The 18360-nt window shown below is 41.8% G+C and overlaps 1 protein-coding gene across 1 annotated transcript in view; it reads left to right on the top strand.

Moving 5' to 3' along the window:
- Positions 1-18360, top strand: part of LOC307030403 (anoctamin-9-like) — a 112017-nt gene that overhangs the window by 59193 nt on the left and 34464 nt on the right. Inside the window, 3 exon segments of the mRNA XM_079666789.1 lie at positions 4373-4537; positions 5707-5743; positions 7704-7815. Coding sequence (XP_079522915.1) covers positions 4373-4537; positions 5707-5743; positions 7704-7815 — 314 coding nt within the window.

The raw sequence follows: 18360 nt of genomic DNA, 5'->3' as shown, positions 1-18360 counted from the left end.
TGACTCCAACTCTGCCTGCGGAATGTAGCTTGGGCAAATGATATTAGAGAAGAGTAGCTGTTCTTCCTCATCATTATCACTGTCGGGTACTGTTGCTGTATATACCGTATCTTAATATTGATGAAATACCTTGTCTATGAAAAATCATCACCTATCCCCCAAACTATTAACCCGCACCAGCCTGAACCGTAGATACAAGGCAGGATGGATCCATGCTCTCATGTTGTTTACGCAAAATTCTGACCCCACTGTCCGTATGTCGCAGCAGAAATGGAGACTCATCAGACAAGGCAACATTTTTCAAACCTTCTTTTGTTCAGTTTTGGTGAGCTCGTGAGAATTGTAGCCTCAGTTTCCTGTTGTTATCTGACAGGAGGGGCACCCGGTGGGGTCTCTGCTGCTGTGGCCCGTCTGCACAAGGTTCCACGTGTTGTGGTTCAGAGGTGTTCTTCTGCATACCTTGGCTGTAACCAGTAGTTATTTGAGTAACTGTTGCCTCTTATCACCTTGAACCAGTCAGCCTTCTCCCAGAGAACTGCTGCTCACAGACTATTCTCTGGAAACCCTAAAGATGGTTGTGTGTGAAAATCCCAGTAGATCAGCAGTTTCTGAAATACTCAGACCAGCCGCCTGGCACCAACGGCCATGCCACGTTCAAAGTCACTTAAATCCCATTTCTTCCCCAATCTGATGCTCTGCGCAAACTCCAGAGCACCAGAGGGATCTCTTTTGATGTGCTTCTTAAAGTAATCCCTTTGTTGTAAGTACCTGTAGAAGTCATTTTTGTCTAGATCAGACCTGGGCATTGTACGGCCCCCAGGCCACATACATTGGTTGACTCTGACCGGCCCGTGTAAGGTTAATTGGAAATTCCAAAAATAAACATATTTTCTCATTTTACCTCATGCATGGACTAAAGCTACAATGCTTTTATTTTGAAGTTGTTTTTTATTCACGTACATAATGACGCAATACGGCAAATCAAGATGTGCGCGTTATTGGATCATTGTCTCAGGACGACTTTAGCGCTCAAAAATGTCAGCTCATGCTAAAAAATGAAAGGTAGATGCCGAATGTAGGGTTTTCAACTAAAATTGAACTGCTAAGTATTTATTTACTGAAGTCAGAGGTAAAGCCGTGTTTAGTTTGCGGGGAGCAGATCGCCGTGTTCAAGGACTACAATTTGAGTCGGCATTACGAGACGAAACACGCGGAGAAATACAAAAACTTGGCTGATGCTGAATATGCCCTGAAAAAAAAGAAGCCTTTGAGCAAGTCCCGCTGTCCAGGCGAACCGTGACGAGAAGGATCGAGGACATTGCAGGGAATCTGGAGCTTCAGCTGCAACATGAAGTGGCAAGTTTTGACTTTATCTCCTTGGCTTTGGACGAGAGCTGTGATGTCCACGACACAGCGCAGTTACTCGTATTTGTTCGTGGGATAACGCCGGACTTCAAGATTACGGAGGAGCTGGCATCAATGCGGCTGATGAAAGGGACGACGAAAGGGAGCGATCTGTTCACGAAGGTAAATGCGTGCATGGACACGCTGGGACTGAAATGGGACTGACTGGCAGGTGTCACAACAGACGGTTGTCCAAATATTACAGGTAAAAATGTTGGACTTTTGAAACGTATGCAAGATAAAGTGACTGAAATCGACGCATATCAGAAATTGGTATTTTTGCATTGTATTATAGACCAACATGTGTTGTGCAAGTCAGTGCTAAAAATTCACCATGTTATTGATGTTGTTACTAAAATAGTAAACTTCGTCAGGGCATGAGACTGAGCATAGTGACATCGGCTACAACACAACTGTCAGATGGCTCAGCCTGGGCAAAGTGCTAAAAAGAGTTTGGGACCTGAAAGCAGAGATTCAAGAGTTTTGTGAGAAGAAAGGCAAAGACATCCCAGAGCTCTCAGATGAGGACTGGATGGCAGATTTTGCATTTGCTGTTGATGTGACTGCACTGATGAATGAACTGAACACCAAACTGCAAGGCAAGGGCCTTTTTGTTCATGAAATGCACAGCCTGGTGAAGGCTTTCATGAGAAAGATGCAGTTTATTTCAAGCCAACTGGAGAGCAACACTCTCACTCACATGTAAACCCTGAAAGAAGTCACACCATCAGCAGATCACCTCCGCAGGTACTCATCCATGTTAGGAGCATTGCATGGTGAGTTTTCAAGGCGACTTGAAGATCTCCGAACAATCGAGGATGAAATGCTCATGATTTCCTCTCCCTTTACCTGCAGTATGGATAATGCACCCAGTGATGTTCAGCTGGAACTCATTGACCTGCAGTCTGATGCAGTACTGGTAGAGCGCTTTAAGTCAGGATCTCTGCTGGATTTCTACTCTTCTCTCAAGGAGGAGGACTTTCCAAACATGAGGAGACTCATGAAGATGTTGGTTCTCTTTGGCTCTACCTACATATGTGAACAAACATTTTCAAAGATGAGGTTTATGAAATCCAGGTATAGATCCTCTCTCACTGATGATCATCTGTCAGCTGTGCTTTGCATCTCCACCTCAGACATTCAACCTGACTTTGATGCACTCGTTAAAGCCCAGCAGAGACTAGATTTCTCTCACTGAACAAGAAAAAAGAACTTAAAAACACCAAATGAGGTGGTTAGACTACAAATGTAGGCATGTAAAGGTACCAACTAGCAGTGAACTGGGACACTTTCTTTGGAAGCCTTTTTCTCAAAATCACAGTTCAGTGATGTTCAGTGACAGTTCAATATGATGTATCTTGCTGAATGTTTGGAGCACAAAGACAATGTTGTGATGTCTTAAGAATGCTAAGAACCTTTACAAAACTTTCCAACAGTATATGAAACTCAAAATGTGTTTTGTAGTGAATGCGACTGAAAATGTTCACTAATATGAGTCAGAAATTGTGAAAAACTTTCACATTTTGTTTACCATTGTTTTGGGAAATTTGATTGAATAAATTAAATTAAATTAAATTTCCCACCCCTGGTCTAGATCATATTTATCTTTCAAATGCTGGAAACTCTCAGGCTCCCCATTCTTCTCTAGGTGCACCATGCTTTAATACCCATTGTTTGAATCCCTTATCGTTCCCTGCTGGTTTTAAATTACTATTGAATGCTACCCATTTTAGTAAACGTGCACTTTTCTCTAACTGGTCCTTTTAATTATTTCGAACCATACTTTTTAGAGTGAACATTGTAATTGTATATAGTTAGGTTATAATTGTCTTGCATGTTTCTTTATCGCCAATTATGTTCTGGATTGGTTTATCTACAAACTCTTTTTCAATTTCATTCCACTTTGCTGTGTAATCTGGTTTGCACAACACACAACATATCTTAACAGGGCAGCAATGAAGTATTCCTTTAGTTTTGGAAGGCCCATGCCTCCTTTATTTTCCAGTAGCTGGAGAGTTTCATATCTGACTCAAGGTTTTTTGCCCTGCCAGATAAACCTTGATTTTAACCTATCCCATGTCACACATTTAGTTTGGGGAACCTCTACTGGCAGGGGCCGGAAAAGATAAAGACATCTAGGCAGAAGGTTCATTTTGTCTCAATACTTGGGGTAAAATCTAGATTAGGTAGATTAGAACACCCTTTTGTATTTCTTGATTTATCTTGTTATAGTTTGCTCTATATATTTTAGATTTTCTCTTAGTAATGATAACCCCAAGATATTTGTATTTGCTTTAAATTCTAATTAAGATTAAATGATTCCCTAATCGTTGTTGATGGTGTGTAATTTAGAGCTAGTATCTGTGTTTTGGAAATATTAATTTTGTATCCCGAAAGGTGCCCATAAAATCTGCAAATAAAGTGGGTGATCTCTGTAAGCTACTTTGATCAGTCAGGTTACCATTGATTTTATTGTAGCATTTGGCTATTGATATAATCTTCTTATGCCTTGTGCTGATTTGGTATACTTCTAAATCGTTCCAAAATGTGATACAAAAATTCATAATTTAGCCGATCAAATGCTTTTCTGCGTCAATGATTACTAATAAAGTATGTACTATGTTTAGTCTTATGTGTTTGGTCCACTATATGTAGAGTTCTTTTTGATATTATCCTGTGTAATTTTTGTGTATATTTTATAGTCCACATTCAATATAGAGATGGGTCTATAGTTCCCACAGTGTCCTTTATGCCTTCCTGGTTTTGGTGTGACTGAAATAACTGCTTCGGGAGGGACCCTTCGGAATAGAGAGAGCCCCTTACAGCCATTTTTTTTGCCGCACCCACGTGACTCCAAGAAAAAACAAATGTAAAGGCAGATTGCAAAATCACATTGACAGAACAGAAAATAAAGCAAGATGAGCACTATAGAGGCTGTGATAAAAACTGTGTGTGTTTTGTGCTCTAGCTCATGCTGATCATCGGCCTGGCTCATGCCCTGGTGGTGTTTCGAGTGGTGGCTGCACCCTTAATGTCTGAGGGCAGCTGGGAGTTCATCAGGGATCATGCCAACACTGTGGCTGTGATGCTGGGAGCTGTGCTGCACTACCTCACCATTCAGATAATGACCCGGGTACGTATACATCCCCCCTCTCTTCATCGTGCATTCACACAATGAAGAACAGGAAGAATTGCGCTAAGATATACCACATCATTCAAAACATCATTGCTTATTCTGTAAGAAAATGTAAACTACATAATGACACTGTAGCTCCTGTGCATTTTGATGTGCTATGTGCATATTTATCTAAATAGAATAAAACCTTTTCTGACATATTTGTTGAAACATTGAAGCTTCAGGTTATTCACCGACATGAGAAGTCCTACAAAGTTGCTTGAATTTGGATAATGTTTATTGTCCCTCAGTCGTCAATAAAAATCATATATTTAAGCAGCATTAAGAGAGGTGAAATGTAACTTAAGTAAGTACTGTACTCACCATAACGGAGATTTAGCTTATTACCATTTGTACTCTAAGATGGCATGAAATTGTTTGTATTCTAAAACTTTTCAACCAAAATACTTCAGACCTATTTCAAACTGATGAACAGAACAAATACACAATGTAATACTACTTCTAAGCAGAGATTCAGTTTAATAACATTTCATTTGGGCTCAACATCATTTTTGATTTTAAAGTTATGAATCCGTCCAAGCGTGACAATAAATTCAGACAAATTCAGACATTTAAAACGAAAAGGAATGCACTTTTTAGGGTAAAGTACTTATTTATTGCAAACTATTTCTTGTGCGACCCAAATGTATAAAGCATCAATAAAATGAGCTTCACCTTTACCGATGCTACATTAAAATTATGACAACTTGATTCATTAATCAATAATTATACCTTTTTTAAACATTTACAGCCATGAAATAAAATAAGTGATCACTGCAAAATGGAGTTTCTGTAGTTTTACTACTTAGTTTTTTGATTGAGTAAAACGAAACAAAATGATTTTATTTTCTAACCTTCTGAAAATGATTGACGATACACTGTGTCATTGTCCTGCTGGAGAAATCAAACCTCAGAATTACAGATTTAATATGGTATATTTATATTTCATGTACTTATGAGCTTATTAGTACGTGGTGATTGTGATTTCACGATGTTTCTGTCACTCCAGAGGAAACAGCTGGAAGCTTCTGAGAAACAGCTGAGATACAGGAACACCATTCAGCTGTTGTAGGTCTGCCTGCCAGCAACGGAACCATCACATATTTATGTTTCTCTTTCACCTGTAGGTAAACAGATGGGTGTCCCTTAAGCTCTGTGACATAGGTAAGACCAAATCATAATACTGTATGCCCTATGAATCAGAATCGGTTTATTACCTGTAGGTTTACACATACCAGGTATTTGCTTTAGTATATGTGGTGCATACAAAGACACAGAAAGAAGAATACGTAAAAAGATACAATACAAATGGTACTGTTATGACAACTATTTAAAAAAACTATTTTATGACAATTGTAACAAACTAGAACATTCCGGGAAATGTTGACTGTGTGACTGAAACTTGGGTGCATGTCCCGATGCTAACATTACCCCCGCTGAGTAAGTCTTCATAGCATTAGTTGTATTAAGGTAAAGAAAATCCAATAATTATAGCTCAATTTTAGCTGACTATTTTAACTGTTTATCTATTACATTTTTGGATTCTTGTACGATATTCCTGCATTGTTTCTGAACATCTTTAGATTACCACTGGATTTAGTTAACAACCGACAGGTGTGTTCAAAGACCAAAGCATTTCCACGGCAACGCCCTGCCAGTGAATGAGAGACAGCCTATCAGAGAATGTATTGACAATATTGTGCTGCATTATTGCTTCTAAGTTAAAAACTGTAACTCCAACCAGCTAAATATCCTACCCAGAGTATTTAGGATACCAGATGAACACCTGATGACTCTCGTGTTTGCTATATGTGTAAGTCCGTTTGATGAAATGAGCATATCGATGCGGCCGTGACAAATTTCCCTACATTACGATCACCAAATTATGTATGAAGAGTGAAAGTTGTGGCCAGCCGAGCAATAGTTGGAAAAAAAACTCTTCAGATTTTACAGCTCCTCTCCCCTCTAGCCGTGATGTAACCCACTAAGTCTTAAATGTCCCATGTCATGGCCGTTTCTACTGATCATAATTCCATTGTTGAGGACTACTAGAATAGATTTATACTGTGCAATTTTCCAAACTCACATTGGCTTCTCATACAGCCTCTCTGTATAGTAGCCTATGTGCATTCACTCTCTGTCCTAAACAGCTTGTCGGAGCTCCTGCCCCCCCCCCCCCCCCCCCTGTGAGCCCAGTGTGCTCTGATTGGTCAACTCGCCCACTCTGTTCTGATGAGTCCACCACCGTTACAGCGGTGTTACAATGGCGTTTGTTAGCAACCAGAAAATGACACCAGCAATGACAAACAGATGAGAATGCTGCGTCGGGTCTGGGTGCCGTGTTGGCGGGACATTGCGAGGCTCGCTGCTGTGAGGAGCGGACAATGTGAGCTGGCTTACTGGTGTGGTTTCCTGTTTGCTGCGTGGAGTTGGCGAGACAGCGAAACCCAGCCCGAACACACACGCACACGCAACCTGTGTGTGTGTGTGTGTGTGTGTGTGTGTGTGTGTGTGTGTGTGTGTGTGTGTGTGTGTGTGTGTGTGTGTGTGTGTGTGTGTGTGTGTGTGTGTGTGTGTGTGTGTGTGTGTGTGTGTGTGTGTGTGTGTGTGTGTGTGTGTGTGTGTGTGTGTGTGTGTGTGTGTGTTACAGGGTGTACTTTGAGGGTTTGTGACTCTGCAGACCGTTTACATGCACAATAAGCTACATAACACAAGGGGACGGATAATAACCGGAAAAGCATGACATGGGCCCTTTAAATGACCAGGCTATGCTCTGAATTAAGTCTGAGGGGGTTTCCGGCTGACTCATTACATGCAGCGCTCGGATGGAGCTTTTTTTTCAACTAATCGACGAATGAACAATTGCTCGATTAAGATTTTATAAATCGACTAGGGATTAATCAACTATTAAGGGGCAGCCCTAGTTTTCTGCGATTTGAAAAGCGGCTGGACACATCCCTTTTTAAAAGGCATAGCAACCCAATCCCGGTCATTCCGCACCTTTTGATGTGTTTTTTGTGTTTCTGAATGAGAATAAGATGAGATAAGATTGTCGAATACTAGACTGTGTGTGGCTTCGCCAGTCACACAGAATTAACAGTATTTACATATTGTGTGTGTGTAGAGAAGACCAACTCGTTTGCTGCCACTGAGAGGAACTTCACAGTGAAGATGTTCACCTTCCAGTTCTTCACTCTCTTCTCATCGCTCTTCTACGTGGCCTTCTTCCTGGGCAGGTACTCTGTAACTGACTGTGTGTTCTTTTGTTGTGTGTATGTTTTTCAAGCTCATGTTGTACTTCCTGCATCCTTCTGTTGGACACGGTCCCCTTGGGTCTGCATGTACATTTCATCAGAAGAAGGTGTACCTATCCCTATGTTTTCATATCTTACTACTGCTAATTTGTTCGCATGTTTGCACCACTAACCTACCTAGCTTAGCTATTTTTCTGCGCATATTGGGCGTCCTTACAGCGGACAGAAGGACGGAACTAACACATCCAAGAAAGACTTGGCTACAGTTATATGTAGCAGCCAAGTGCTGCATGGCCACTTTCAATTAATTGATATTGTATTTAGCCACTAGTGGCTGATTGCATTCCTTTGGAGCTGGTGGCTTGGAAATACAGATTGCGTGTGAAAGCCTGTTCACAGCAGAGAAAATAGGTATTTGATCCCTTGCAGATTTTGTAAGTTTGCCCACTTAAAAATAGATAAGCAGTCTATCATTTGAATAGTAGGTTTATTTTAACAGTGAGAGTAAGAATATAAAAAATGTTTCTATGGGATTAAGTTCCGGAGACTGGCTAGCCACCCCTGTGTTGCCTTGGCCGTATGTTCAGGGTCATAGTCCTGCTGGAAGACCCCTCCATGACCCATTTTCAGTGTCCTGGCTGAGGGAAGGTTACGCTACATGGCCCTGTACATCCTCTCCTCGATGCAGGGAAGTGGTCCTTTCCCCTTAGAAAACACCCCAAAGCATAATGTTTCCACCTCCATGTTTCCACCTCAAAACACGGCGTGTCCAGTTGATGCCAAAGATCTCTATGTTGCTCTCATCTGACTTCATGATCTTCTCCCAAGCCTTCTCTGAATCATTCAGATGTTCATTGTCAAACTTCAGACTGGCCTCATGTTCTTCTGGAGCAGGGGGGCCTTCAGGCTTTGCAGGATTTGATCCATTATGGTGTATTGTGTTACCAATAGTTTTCTAGGTGACTGTGCTCCTAGCTGCCTTGAGATCATTAACAAGTTCCTCCCGTGTAGTTCTTTGCAGATCCCTCAGCTTTCTCCTGATCATCAAAACCCCACGGGGCCAGATGTTGTGTGGAGCCCCAGACCGAGGGCGACTGATGCTCATTTTGTCTTTCTTCTATTTCTGAATAATCACACCAACAGTTGTCTCCTTCTCACCAAGCTGCTTTCTGATGGTGTTGTAGCCAATCTCAGCCTTGTACAGGTCTACAATCTGGTCCCTGAGGTCCTTACCCCTAGATTCCACCGGGTCCGTCTGCGTCGCGTTACGGCCACGTCATGGGTGCGCCGCGGCGTCCGCAAGGATCGCGGCCACTCTAGTCAATGGGTGCTCTTCCACCAGACGTGCCGCGTTACGGCTCAGAAGCGTCTCGGCCCTGGGCTCCGCTCAAAATAGGATTGAAGTCTATTTTTCGACGCATTGCAGAGGCGCCTGGCAGGAAGTGGACCGGTCAGAGGATCCGGCCCATCTCCAAAATAAACTAATTTGCAGACCCTATCCCTCCGTAGTCTTTCAAGTAGGAGAAGAAATGCCAGCGTTCTCCTCCGGTTTACAAGCACTGTGTAAATTATATATATAGAATAATTATGGTGATGAATGCATTTTTTTACCGCTAAAATACAGCAACCCATCTTTGATTCATATCGTTTATAACTGCTTCTGAAATGCGCCCGGAAGGGTATGACGCCGGAGGAGGCCGGACCAAAACCGCGGCGCAGCCGTAACGCGACGCAGACGGACCCGTTGGAATCTAGGGGTTAGACAGCTCTTTAGTCTTGGTGGAGAGGTTGGAATCTGATTGATTGATTCTGTGGACAGGTGTCTTTTTATACAGGTAACAAGTTGATATTAGAAGTACTTTTTTAAAGGAAGAGGACTTATGTAACCCGTCTGTGGAAGCCAGAATTATTGTTTGTTGCAAGGGGATCAAATACTTATTTCACACACTTAAATGCAAATCAATTGATATCTCTTCTTTAATGTACATTTCTGGATATTCTTTTTGATATGTCTCTCATTAGTCAAATAAACCAACCATTAAAATAAATTATAAACAGTTCATTTCTTTGTAAGTTGGTAAACTTGCAAAATTGGAAAGTGATATATAATAATTATTTCCTTCATTGTATAACATGAAGGTGAGAACTACAAACCCAAATTCCAATGAAGTTGGGACTTTGTGTAAAACGTAAATAAAAACAGAATACAATGATTTGCGAATCCCTTTATACCTATATTCAATTGAATACCCTACAAAGACAAGATTTATAATGGTCAAACTGATAAACCCTAACCCTTTTTACAAATATTCACTCGTTTTTAATCTGATGCCTTCAACACGTTCCAATAAAGCTGAGACAGGGGCATGTTTACCACTGTGTTACATCACCTTCCTTCTAACAACACTCAATAACTGTCTGGGAATCGAGGACGCTAATTGTTCCTTCTTGCTTGATGTACGACTTCAGTTGCTCAACAGTCCAGGGTCTTTGTTGTTGTATTTTGTGCTTCATAATGCACCCCACATGTTCAATGGAGACAGGTCTGGACTGCAGGCAGGCCGGTCTAGTACCCCCACTCTTTCACTACGGAGCCACGCTGTTGTAACGTGTGCAGAATGTGGCTTGGCATTGTCCGGCTGAAATAAGCTGGGACTTCCCTGAAAAAGATGGAGCCGGCTCTAAGTACCGAAAACCGGTTCTTAGCTGGCCCCACTCGGCTGACCAAGAACCAAGACGTCAAGCTTACGTCGGAGGGGGCAAGATTAACCTGAGCTAACAGTTAAAGGCGAGTACGGCAAATACAAGTTGTAACAAGCAGTAGCGCAGAGCAAAGTGACTAGAACGCAACCACACTCTTGTAAAAAAAACACACTTTATAAAACCAGGCTTAGTGTGATTCTGTTTATGTTTACCTTACTTTGACCATCCGTTCGCTGTTATTGATCACTGTGGAGAGCAGGCAGAAGTTTTGTTTTGTATTATAGCAGCTACAAGTAGTCAAGAAAGTCAGATGCAGTTGCTATGCTAACATCACCCATTTCATACCAGAGAAACTTTCATAACACCGTTGTGATGCCAAACAGCGTCAATTCATACTGAAACTCATTCACTTATGGGGAATTGGGGATATGTATCAGCTGCTTGTGTGACAGTGAGACAGTGAATACTTTCCAGCGGCCGCTGCCGTGAGTTAGCGGGAGACTAAACTCTGCCGTGAGTTAACGGGAGACTAAACTCTGCAGTGAGTTAACGGTAGACTAAACTCCGGTGGACGAACAGCACTGCAGCGTTAGAAAAAATAATCCTGAGTCCTGAACCACATCAGGGCTCAACGCTAACTTTTAAAAGTGGTTGCCAGGCATCAGCTTTTGGTTGCCAAAACTGAAAATACGGTTGCCATTTTTAGTTACCTTATATTTTAAATAATTAAGATACTATGCAGTTATACATCAACTTAATAATGAAAATGTGACACAAAAGAATGTTCAAATGCTTTAGAATAAGTCATTAACACAATTATTTGAAACTTAAGTGGTAGGAAACTTGTCCCTCAATTGCTGGTATACAAAACACCAGTAGTGCAGCTGCTGTCACGTTCTTCACAGATCACTAGTTTCTTGGTCATCCGTTGTCTCCCTTTCAAATGGGTTTTCTTGGACTTTGTGCTGAATCCTACCATAGATCCCTTGGCCCTTCAGCATTGAAATCTTGGATTGACCAGACTAATACATTTCTAATGTTAAATAAATGAAAACCAGTCACAGTTAAGAATTAGATATTAATTATGAATGCTATAAATTACCTTTAATATGTCTAACTATATTTAAAATGTGTTACCTTTGTATAGAAGTGATTATATTTGTATGCCAATATTTTCCTATGGTAAAGTTTTGTTTTTTTGTTTGTTGTCCTCTTTTGCTTTCGTTCGGGTTCACCTTGCGCTTTATCAGTTAAATCACTTTGAACATTCGTTTGAGATGTTGACGGGTTGGCCGAACTTTTTACCCCACAGTCAAACCACTTAATTTGCTTCGCCATTTTTTGTAAAACAAACACACGGCGTACGCGAGTAAACGTGCATTGCTTTCTGGCTCCGTAATCACACCAATGCAAGTGCAACTTAAGTATCAGGTTCCGACTGGTCACAACAATAATTAAATATCGCTCTTAATACATCCATATTGGGGTGTACATTTAGCTGTTCACTGTCCTTATTTCTTTGTTAGAAACTGGTTGCCACTGATGGCAACCAAAGGCCAAGAAGTGGTTGACATTTTTACTGAATGGTTGCCAATGGCAACCTGGCAACCGTTACTGTCGAGCCCTGCACATTAATAAACAATGAACCACGGCACTCTGGAGAAAAGTATAAGGGTTGAGAAGTAGTTATTTAATTTAATCTGGCTTCGTATGATTAATAGACGTAAATGGTGATGTAATGACGCAGCAACGTTACCAAAAAAAGTGGGGGCTATGCGCATGCAGTTTTGCCCAGAGCGAAAGCTGTCTCACGCTCTGAAATCTGGAAAAAGGAAAAGTAGTTTTATTGCTTATGGATTATCAGAAATCATTTCAAAGTGACACAGACACATTGGATTAACCTTCAGCAGCGTTTTTATCGTTTTAATGCCATTGAAGACAACTTTTGATCAGACAACAACAGAGTTATATTGCCGTTTTGGCTACCCAGCGCCACATGTTTTGATGTCTGTTTTTGTTAATATTCTCACGAGTTCTTATCATGGAGTGATGATATAGATACCTATCGATTCTGTGTACTCTCACGATGCTAATCGATGGGTTGGATTTGCAGTTACAATAAGTAATAAGGGTGTTATACCGTCTTTTCTGTGCAACCGCCATTAGCATTTTTTCGCTCGTGGCTAATTCAAAGGCTCAGCGTTAGCTTTTTTGGTTTTCTTTGCGAAAAAGTTAAATAATGATCAGTTAGCTGAGTTTCTTCCCGTTACATGGATATAAAACATTCATAGTTTATTAAATATTAAGAAGCCCTCAGATGCTGTTTCCTGCAGATGATGCATTTTTCCGCGGGTCGATGGGGTTCAACAGGTTCAGTGAAGGGAAAGAATCAATTATCGAATCAGGAGGCCGGCCTGGAAATTGGGGGTATTTCTTTTCCACAAAGTGCCTGATCTGAAAGAATCAGAACAAGTGAGAACTTGGAAGGTCAAATTTGTTGGCTGAATCTGCAAACGAAGAGAAAACACCACCAGCATAAAGGTCGTTAATAGACCGCAGGCCTTTGTCTGACCTGTCTTCTGACGGAAGACAGGATCCGAGCACGACGGAAGGAAAAGGTGATCGCGATAGACCGGGGCTAGACCTGATGACGCTTGTAAGCCAAACTGCTTCCTAAACTGACCCCAAATCTTTAAAGTGTTGGTTAAAATCGAATTGCAAGCAACTTGTTTAAAGGAGACCTATCATGCTATATTTAAATGGTATAGTGTATGACCATACCTATATAAGGTATATTTATTTTTCAAAATACCAAACAGATAATTTTTTAGCCATGCCTCGTTTCGCTCTATTCCAAGCCTGTCTTTGAAATTCTGAGCAGCAGCTGACCACGCCCCCCTGCAGAAGAGGGGGGCATGAGCCGGCGAGAGTCACGTTACCATGTTTGTTGTGATTACGAGTGTGGAATAAACCTGTCATCTCAGAGCAATGCATACGTTCAAGCATATTATCAATTTGATCCAGAAACTGACCCTGATGCAGCGGAGGTTTTGGTGGAGGTGCAAACATCTCGGATGCAGCAGGACGTTTCTGAATGGTTAGTTGACAGGCTGTTGTCCCTATTTATTTTTACTCTGTTTGTTACGATGCTTGCTACTTATTCCGTTCATATCTTGGCTAATTAGCAAGAACGCAATGTGTTCAGTTTGTAACTTAGAGTTTGACCCCGCAATAAGTCTCTGAAAGGCGGGGAAAAGTTGTGTGGATAGAGGCAGAGCGCAGCGGCACACAGAGCGCACCCAGAGGACAAGCTGCGTCACCTCACTTTGTAACCCAGGAAAGGAGCAGGAATCCTGGGTACGTGAGTGTTAAAAGTGCATTAAAGTGTTTTAATCCGACAGCTGCTGATGTGCACGGAAGTCTGTCTGTTTCGTGAACATTTGAATAGCCAAATGGAAGGAAATCCGTCCTATAGTATATGCGAATGAGAGGTTTGGCAATGCACGTGACCGTGGCTCATTCCCCTGATAGGTGGAGAGTTGACCAATAAGCGGAGCACCTCTTTGTGACGTAGAAAAGTGTTGAAATCTGGATCCGTTTTTTTCAGATCCGTTACAGCCCCTTTTTTAGAGATTTGGCTAAGGAGGAAAATAGAGAGGGTTGTGTTTTCTGACACTTGGTGAGTTCCCTGGAACACCGAGGACACATATTCATGTATAAAAGACGTACAAAGGTTCATTTTGCATGATATGTCCCTGTAACGACGAGACGCCGTTACTGCTATTTATTAAATGTCATTAATTATATAAGTGTTCACCCCTCATTTTGTCTGTTGTTTCCGGTCGTCTCCGTGTTCCCTCCTGCTGATTATCCGATTGTGTTCACCTGGTGCCCTGTGTCTAATTGCTCCCCCATCACCTGTGTCTTGTTAGTCTGTGTGTGTATTTAGGTGCTGTGTCTTGAGTGGTAGTGTGTGTGAGATCCTGGTGGCTGCAGGCTGGGCTCACGTGAAACAGCAGCAGCAGGATTGAGGCTGTGTGTAATGTTTTAATAAATGCCCACACCGGGTGATATTTTTGGACGTTCTGCCTCTGCCTCCTTGCTTGGTCGGGCCGCTCAGTCTCACAATTGGGATTCGACCAAGTGAGGAGGTAAAATTTACGAGAGCAGGAGACGAGAGACAAGCAGCAGGAGACGATAGACAAGCAGGAGGAGACGAGAGACAAGCCGGAGGAACGTGCACCTCGAGTTTGGAGGGAGTGCAGGCCCGGGTGACAGAATTGAAGGAGGAGTCGGAGGACAGAGCTGGGTGCCGTCGCCAAGATCAGGGGAGGGATATATTGGGTCCATGGCCTTGGGGAGGGATATATTAGGTCCATAGCCTCAAAGGAGGGATCTGGTGTGTCCATAGCCTCAGGGGAGGGATCTATTCTGTCCATAGCCTCAGGGGAGGGATCTATTATGTCCGTTCTAGAAACTCAAGGACTTGAAGGAAGCCAAGACTGTCTATCCCGGGTACTGTGCGCTTTAGGAGAAAAGGGGGGGAATGTAACGACGAGACGCCGTTACTGCTATTTATTAAATGGAATTAATTATATAAGTGTTCACCCCTCATCTTGTCTGTTGTTTCCGGTGGTCTCTGTGTTCCCTCCTGCTGATTATCCGATTGTGTTCACCTGGTGCCCTGTGTTTGATCCTCTCCTCACCTGTGTCTAATTGCTCCCCCATCACCTGTGTCTTGTTAGTCTGTGTGTATTTAGGTGCTGTTTCTTGAGAGTGGTAGTGTGTGTGAGATCCTGGTGGCTGCAGGCTGGGCTCACGTGAAACAGCAGCAGCAGGATTGAGGCTGTGTGTAATGTTTTAATAAATGCCCACACCGGGTTATATTTTTGGACGTTCTGCCTCTGCCTCCTTGCTTGGTCGGGCCGCTCAACGGTCAGTCTCACAGTCCCCTTTAATTGGAAAGGGCAATTGAGAACATACCACCGACCAAAGTGGGAGACCCGAAGAGGAAGCCTACTTCTGGGCCCATCGAGGGTGTTCGCCCTGTGCTAAATTAGTGTTCCAAAAAAGAAGCTTATTAATATTACATGCCCAATGATATCGGCGGAGATTTGGCAGGGCCACCCTCAGACTTGGGGAGTTGAAGAACTACTCTTCTGATACGAGCCCTCTTGTTGCACCATAACAAATAATTAATCTGCTGGTCAAGTGCTGAGAAAAAGGATTTATTTATAAATATTAGAATGTGTCGGAAGGAATATAAGAACCGAGGTAGCACCACCATTTTTATCAAATGAATGCGTCCCATTAAGGAGAAAGGCAAGGAAGACCGTCTAGCTAAGTCTGCTTTGAAGCGCTCTACTAATGGACTAAGGTTCTTGGCAAAAAGCTCTGTAAACAATTTAGTAATATGAATACCCAGGTATTTGAATCCCTCTGAGACCTTCTTAAAAGGAAAGAGAGCTTGGGGAAGTTTTTCAGCGAGGGTGTTAACAGGGAAATATTCGCTTTTCTGGAGGTTGAGTTTGTAGCCAGATAGCTTCTTAAATTTCTCTAAAATGCTTAGAATTATAGGAAGGGAGGACGATGGGCTGGAAATGTACAGTAAAAGGTAATCTGCATACAAAGAGTTTTTGCAAAAAACCGAAGCGCATGATGCCTCTAAATCCTTCCTCACTACGAAGCCATAAGGCTAGAGGCTCGACGGCGAGCGCAAATAATGACGGAGATAGAGGGCAACCCTGCCTATTTCCGCGACAGAGCGAGAACAGACCGGACTTAACACCGTTGACTAAAGCTACCAGAGATGTATAGAGGAGTTGAATCCATGAAACCAAGTCCCTGCTGAAACCAAATGTTTTAAGTACATAGAACAGATATCCCCACTCTACTCTGTCGAATGCCTTTTCCGCATCCAAAGAGAGAACAACTTTAGGGGAACTATTAGAGGGAGAATAAATAATGCTAAACAACCTCTGGAGGCGGCTAGATAGAACCTTAGCCATGATCTTAAAGTCTAAAAGGGATATCGGCCTATAATCAATCAATCAATCAATCAATCAATCAATCAATGTTTATTTATATAGATCAATATCACAAATGTTAAATTTGTCTCAGTGGATTTCACAGTTTGTACAGAATATCAGTATGACAATACGACACCCTCTGTCCTTAGACCCTCACATCGTACAAGGACAAACTTCCGGAGAAAACCCCACAGTTTAAAGGGAAAAATGGGAGAAACCTCAGGGAGAGCAACAGAGGAGGGATCCCTCTCCCAGGACGGACAGACGTGCAATAGATGCCGTGTGTGCCGTGTCAGCTGTTTACTCCTGTCATTCAAACAGGACGCCTGGAGAGGGGGCGGGGCTTATATCCATGTAAAGCCAGACTGAAAATCTTCAAATAAATCATTGTTTTTTTAAGTAATCACACAACTGTTTTGCGACTGCTTTCTCAAGAATTTTTGAGAGGAACGTAAGATTAGAAATAGGTCTATAGTTGGCTAAAACCTCTGGATCGAGGTTGTCCTTTTTAAGAAGCGCTTTTATCACTGCTACTTTGAATGATTGTGGAACATAGCCTGATAATAAAGACATATTCATAATATTTAAAGTGGACCTATCATGCTATATTTGAATAATATAGTGTAGGACCATACTGTACCTATATAAGGCATATTTATACTTTTTATTTTTCAAAATACCAAACAGATCATGCATTTTAGCCATTCCTCAGTTCGCTCAATTTAAAACTGTCTTTTCATGGGCTGATTCTGTGAGAACAGCCCCGTCTACAGGCCTGGCATATATACTACAGCGTCTCCAACGCTTTCGAACGGCAATGTCCGTGGCTGTCTCCTCCTGATTGGTGGAGTTGGCCCAATAGCCGTAGCGCCACCTCTGTGACGTCATAGAAGTGTTCAAATCTGGATCAGTCTGTATCAGATCCATCGCAGCCCCTTTTTAAGAGATTTGGGTATGGAGGAAAATAGAGAGGGTTGTGTTTACTGACACTTGGTGAGTTCCCTGGAACACCGGGGACACATATTCATGTATAAAATACGTACGAAAGTGCATTTTGCATGATAGGTCACCTTTAATAAAGATGTGCTAATTAATGGAAAAACCTCCTTCAACAGCTTAGTTGGAATTGGGTCTAAGATACAGGTTGATGGTTTAGAAGAGAGAATCATTGAATTTAATTGTTCAAGGTTTATGGCTGAAAAGCATTCTAGTTTACTATCTAGTGTAATATTAGAACTTACGTTTCCGGGAGCTGTTGATAACACTATACTGGTCAAAGGCAAGAGGTCATTAACCTCTTAAGCCCTGAGCCTGTTTTTCAGGTTTCAGGCTCCAAAATGCCACTAACACAGCAAAGACTATATCTACACTTCTAAAAGGGCTTAATTAATAATATTTTCTCTCAAAGCAAGGTTACATCTGTGAGTTGGATGTAGAAGTGTCAGAATCAATATAGATGTTTTTATTTTAAAGTAACTTCGGATGGAACATAGTAAAAACATGTAAATTATAATGTCCGCCTAAAAAAAAAACATTACTTATAGTGAAAACCACCCTTGAATGATGGGTTAGTAGACTAAAAGCTTTAGGAATCCAAACTATAACATATAATAAGTCCCTGTATCAAGATTGATGCAAAACAAGTGAAATTTGACCTTTTTAGAGAGGTTTAGAAAAATAAAGTCCAGGCGGTCTCACCTCTGGGTAATTTGGGAACCATCGGTTCCATTTGACCTTTTCACTGTAAAAATAATTGTATTACTTTGAATTGTCACTACAGGTATTCATTCCATCC

This window comes from Notothenia rossii (assembly GCF_949606895.1).
Source record: "Notothenia rossii genome assembly, chromosome: 2".
Lineage (NCBI taxonomy): Eukaryota > Metazoa > Chordata > Actinopteri > Perciformes > Nototheniidae > Notothenia > Notothenia rossii.
This window is presented reverse-complemented; position numbering and strand designations above follow the sequence as displayed.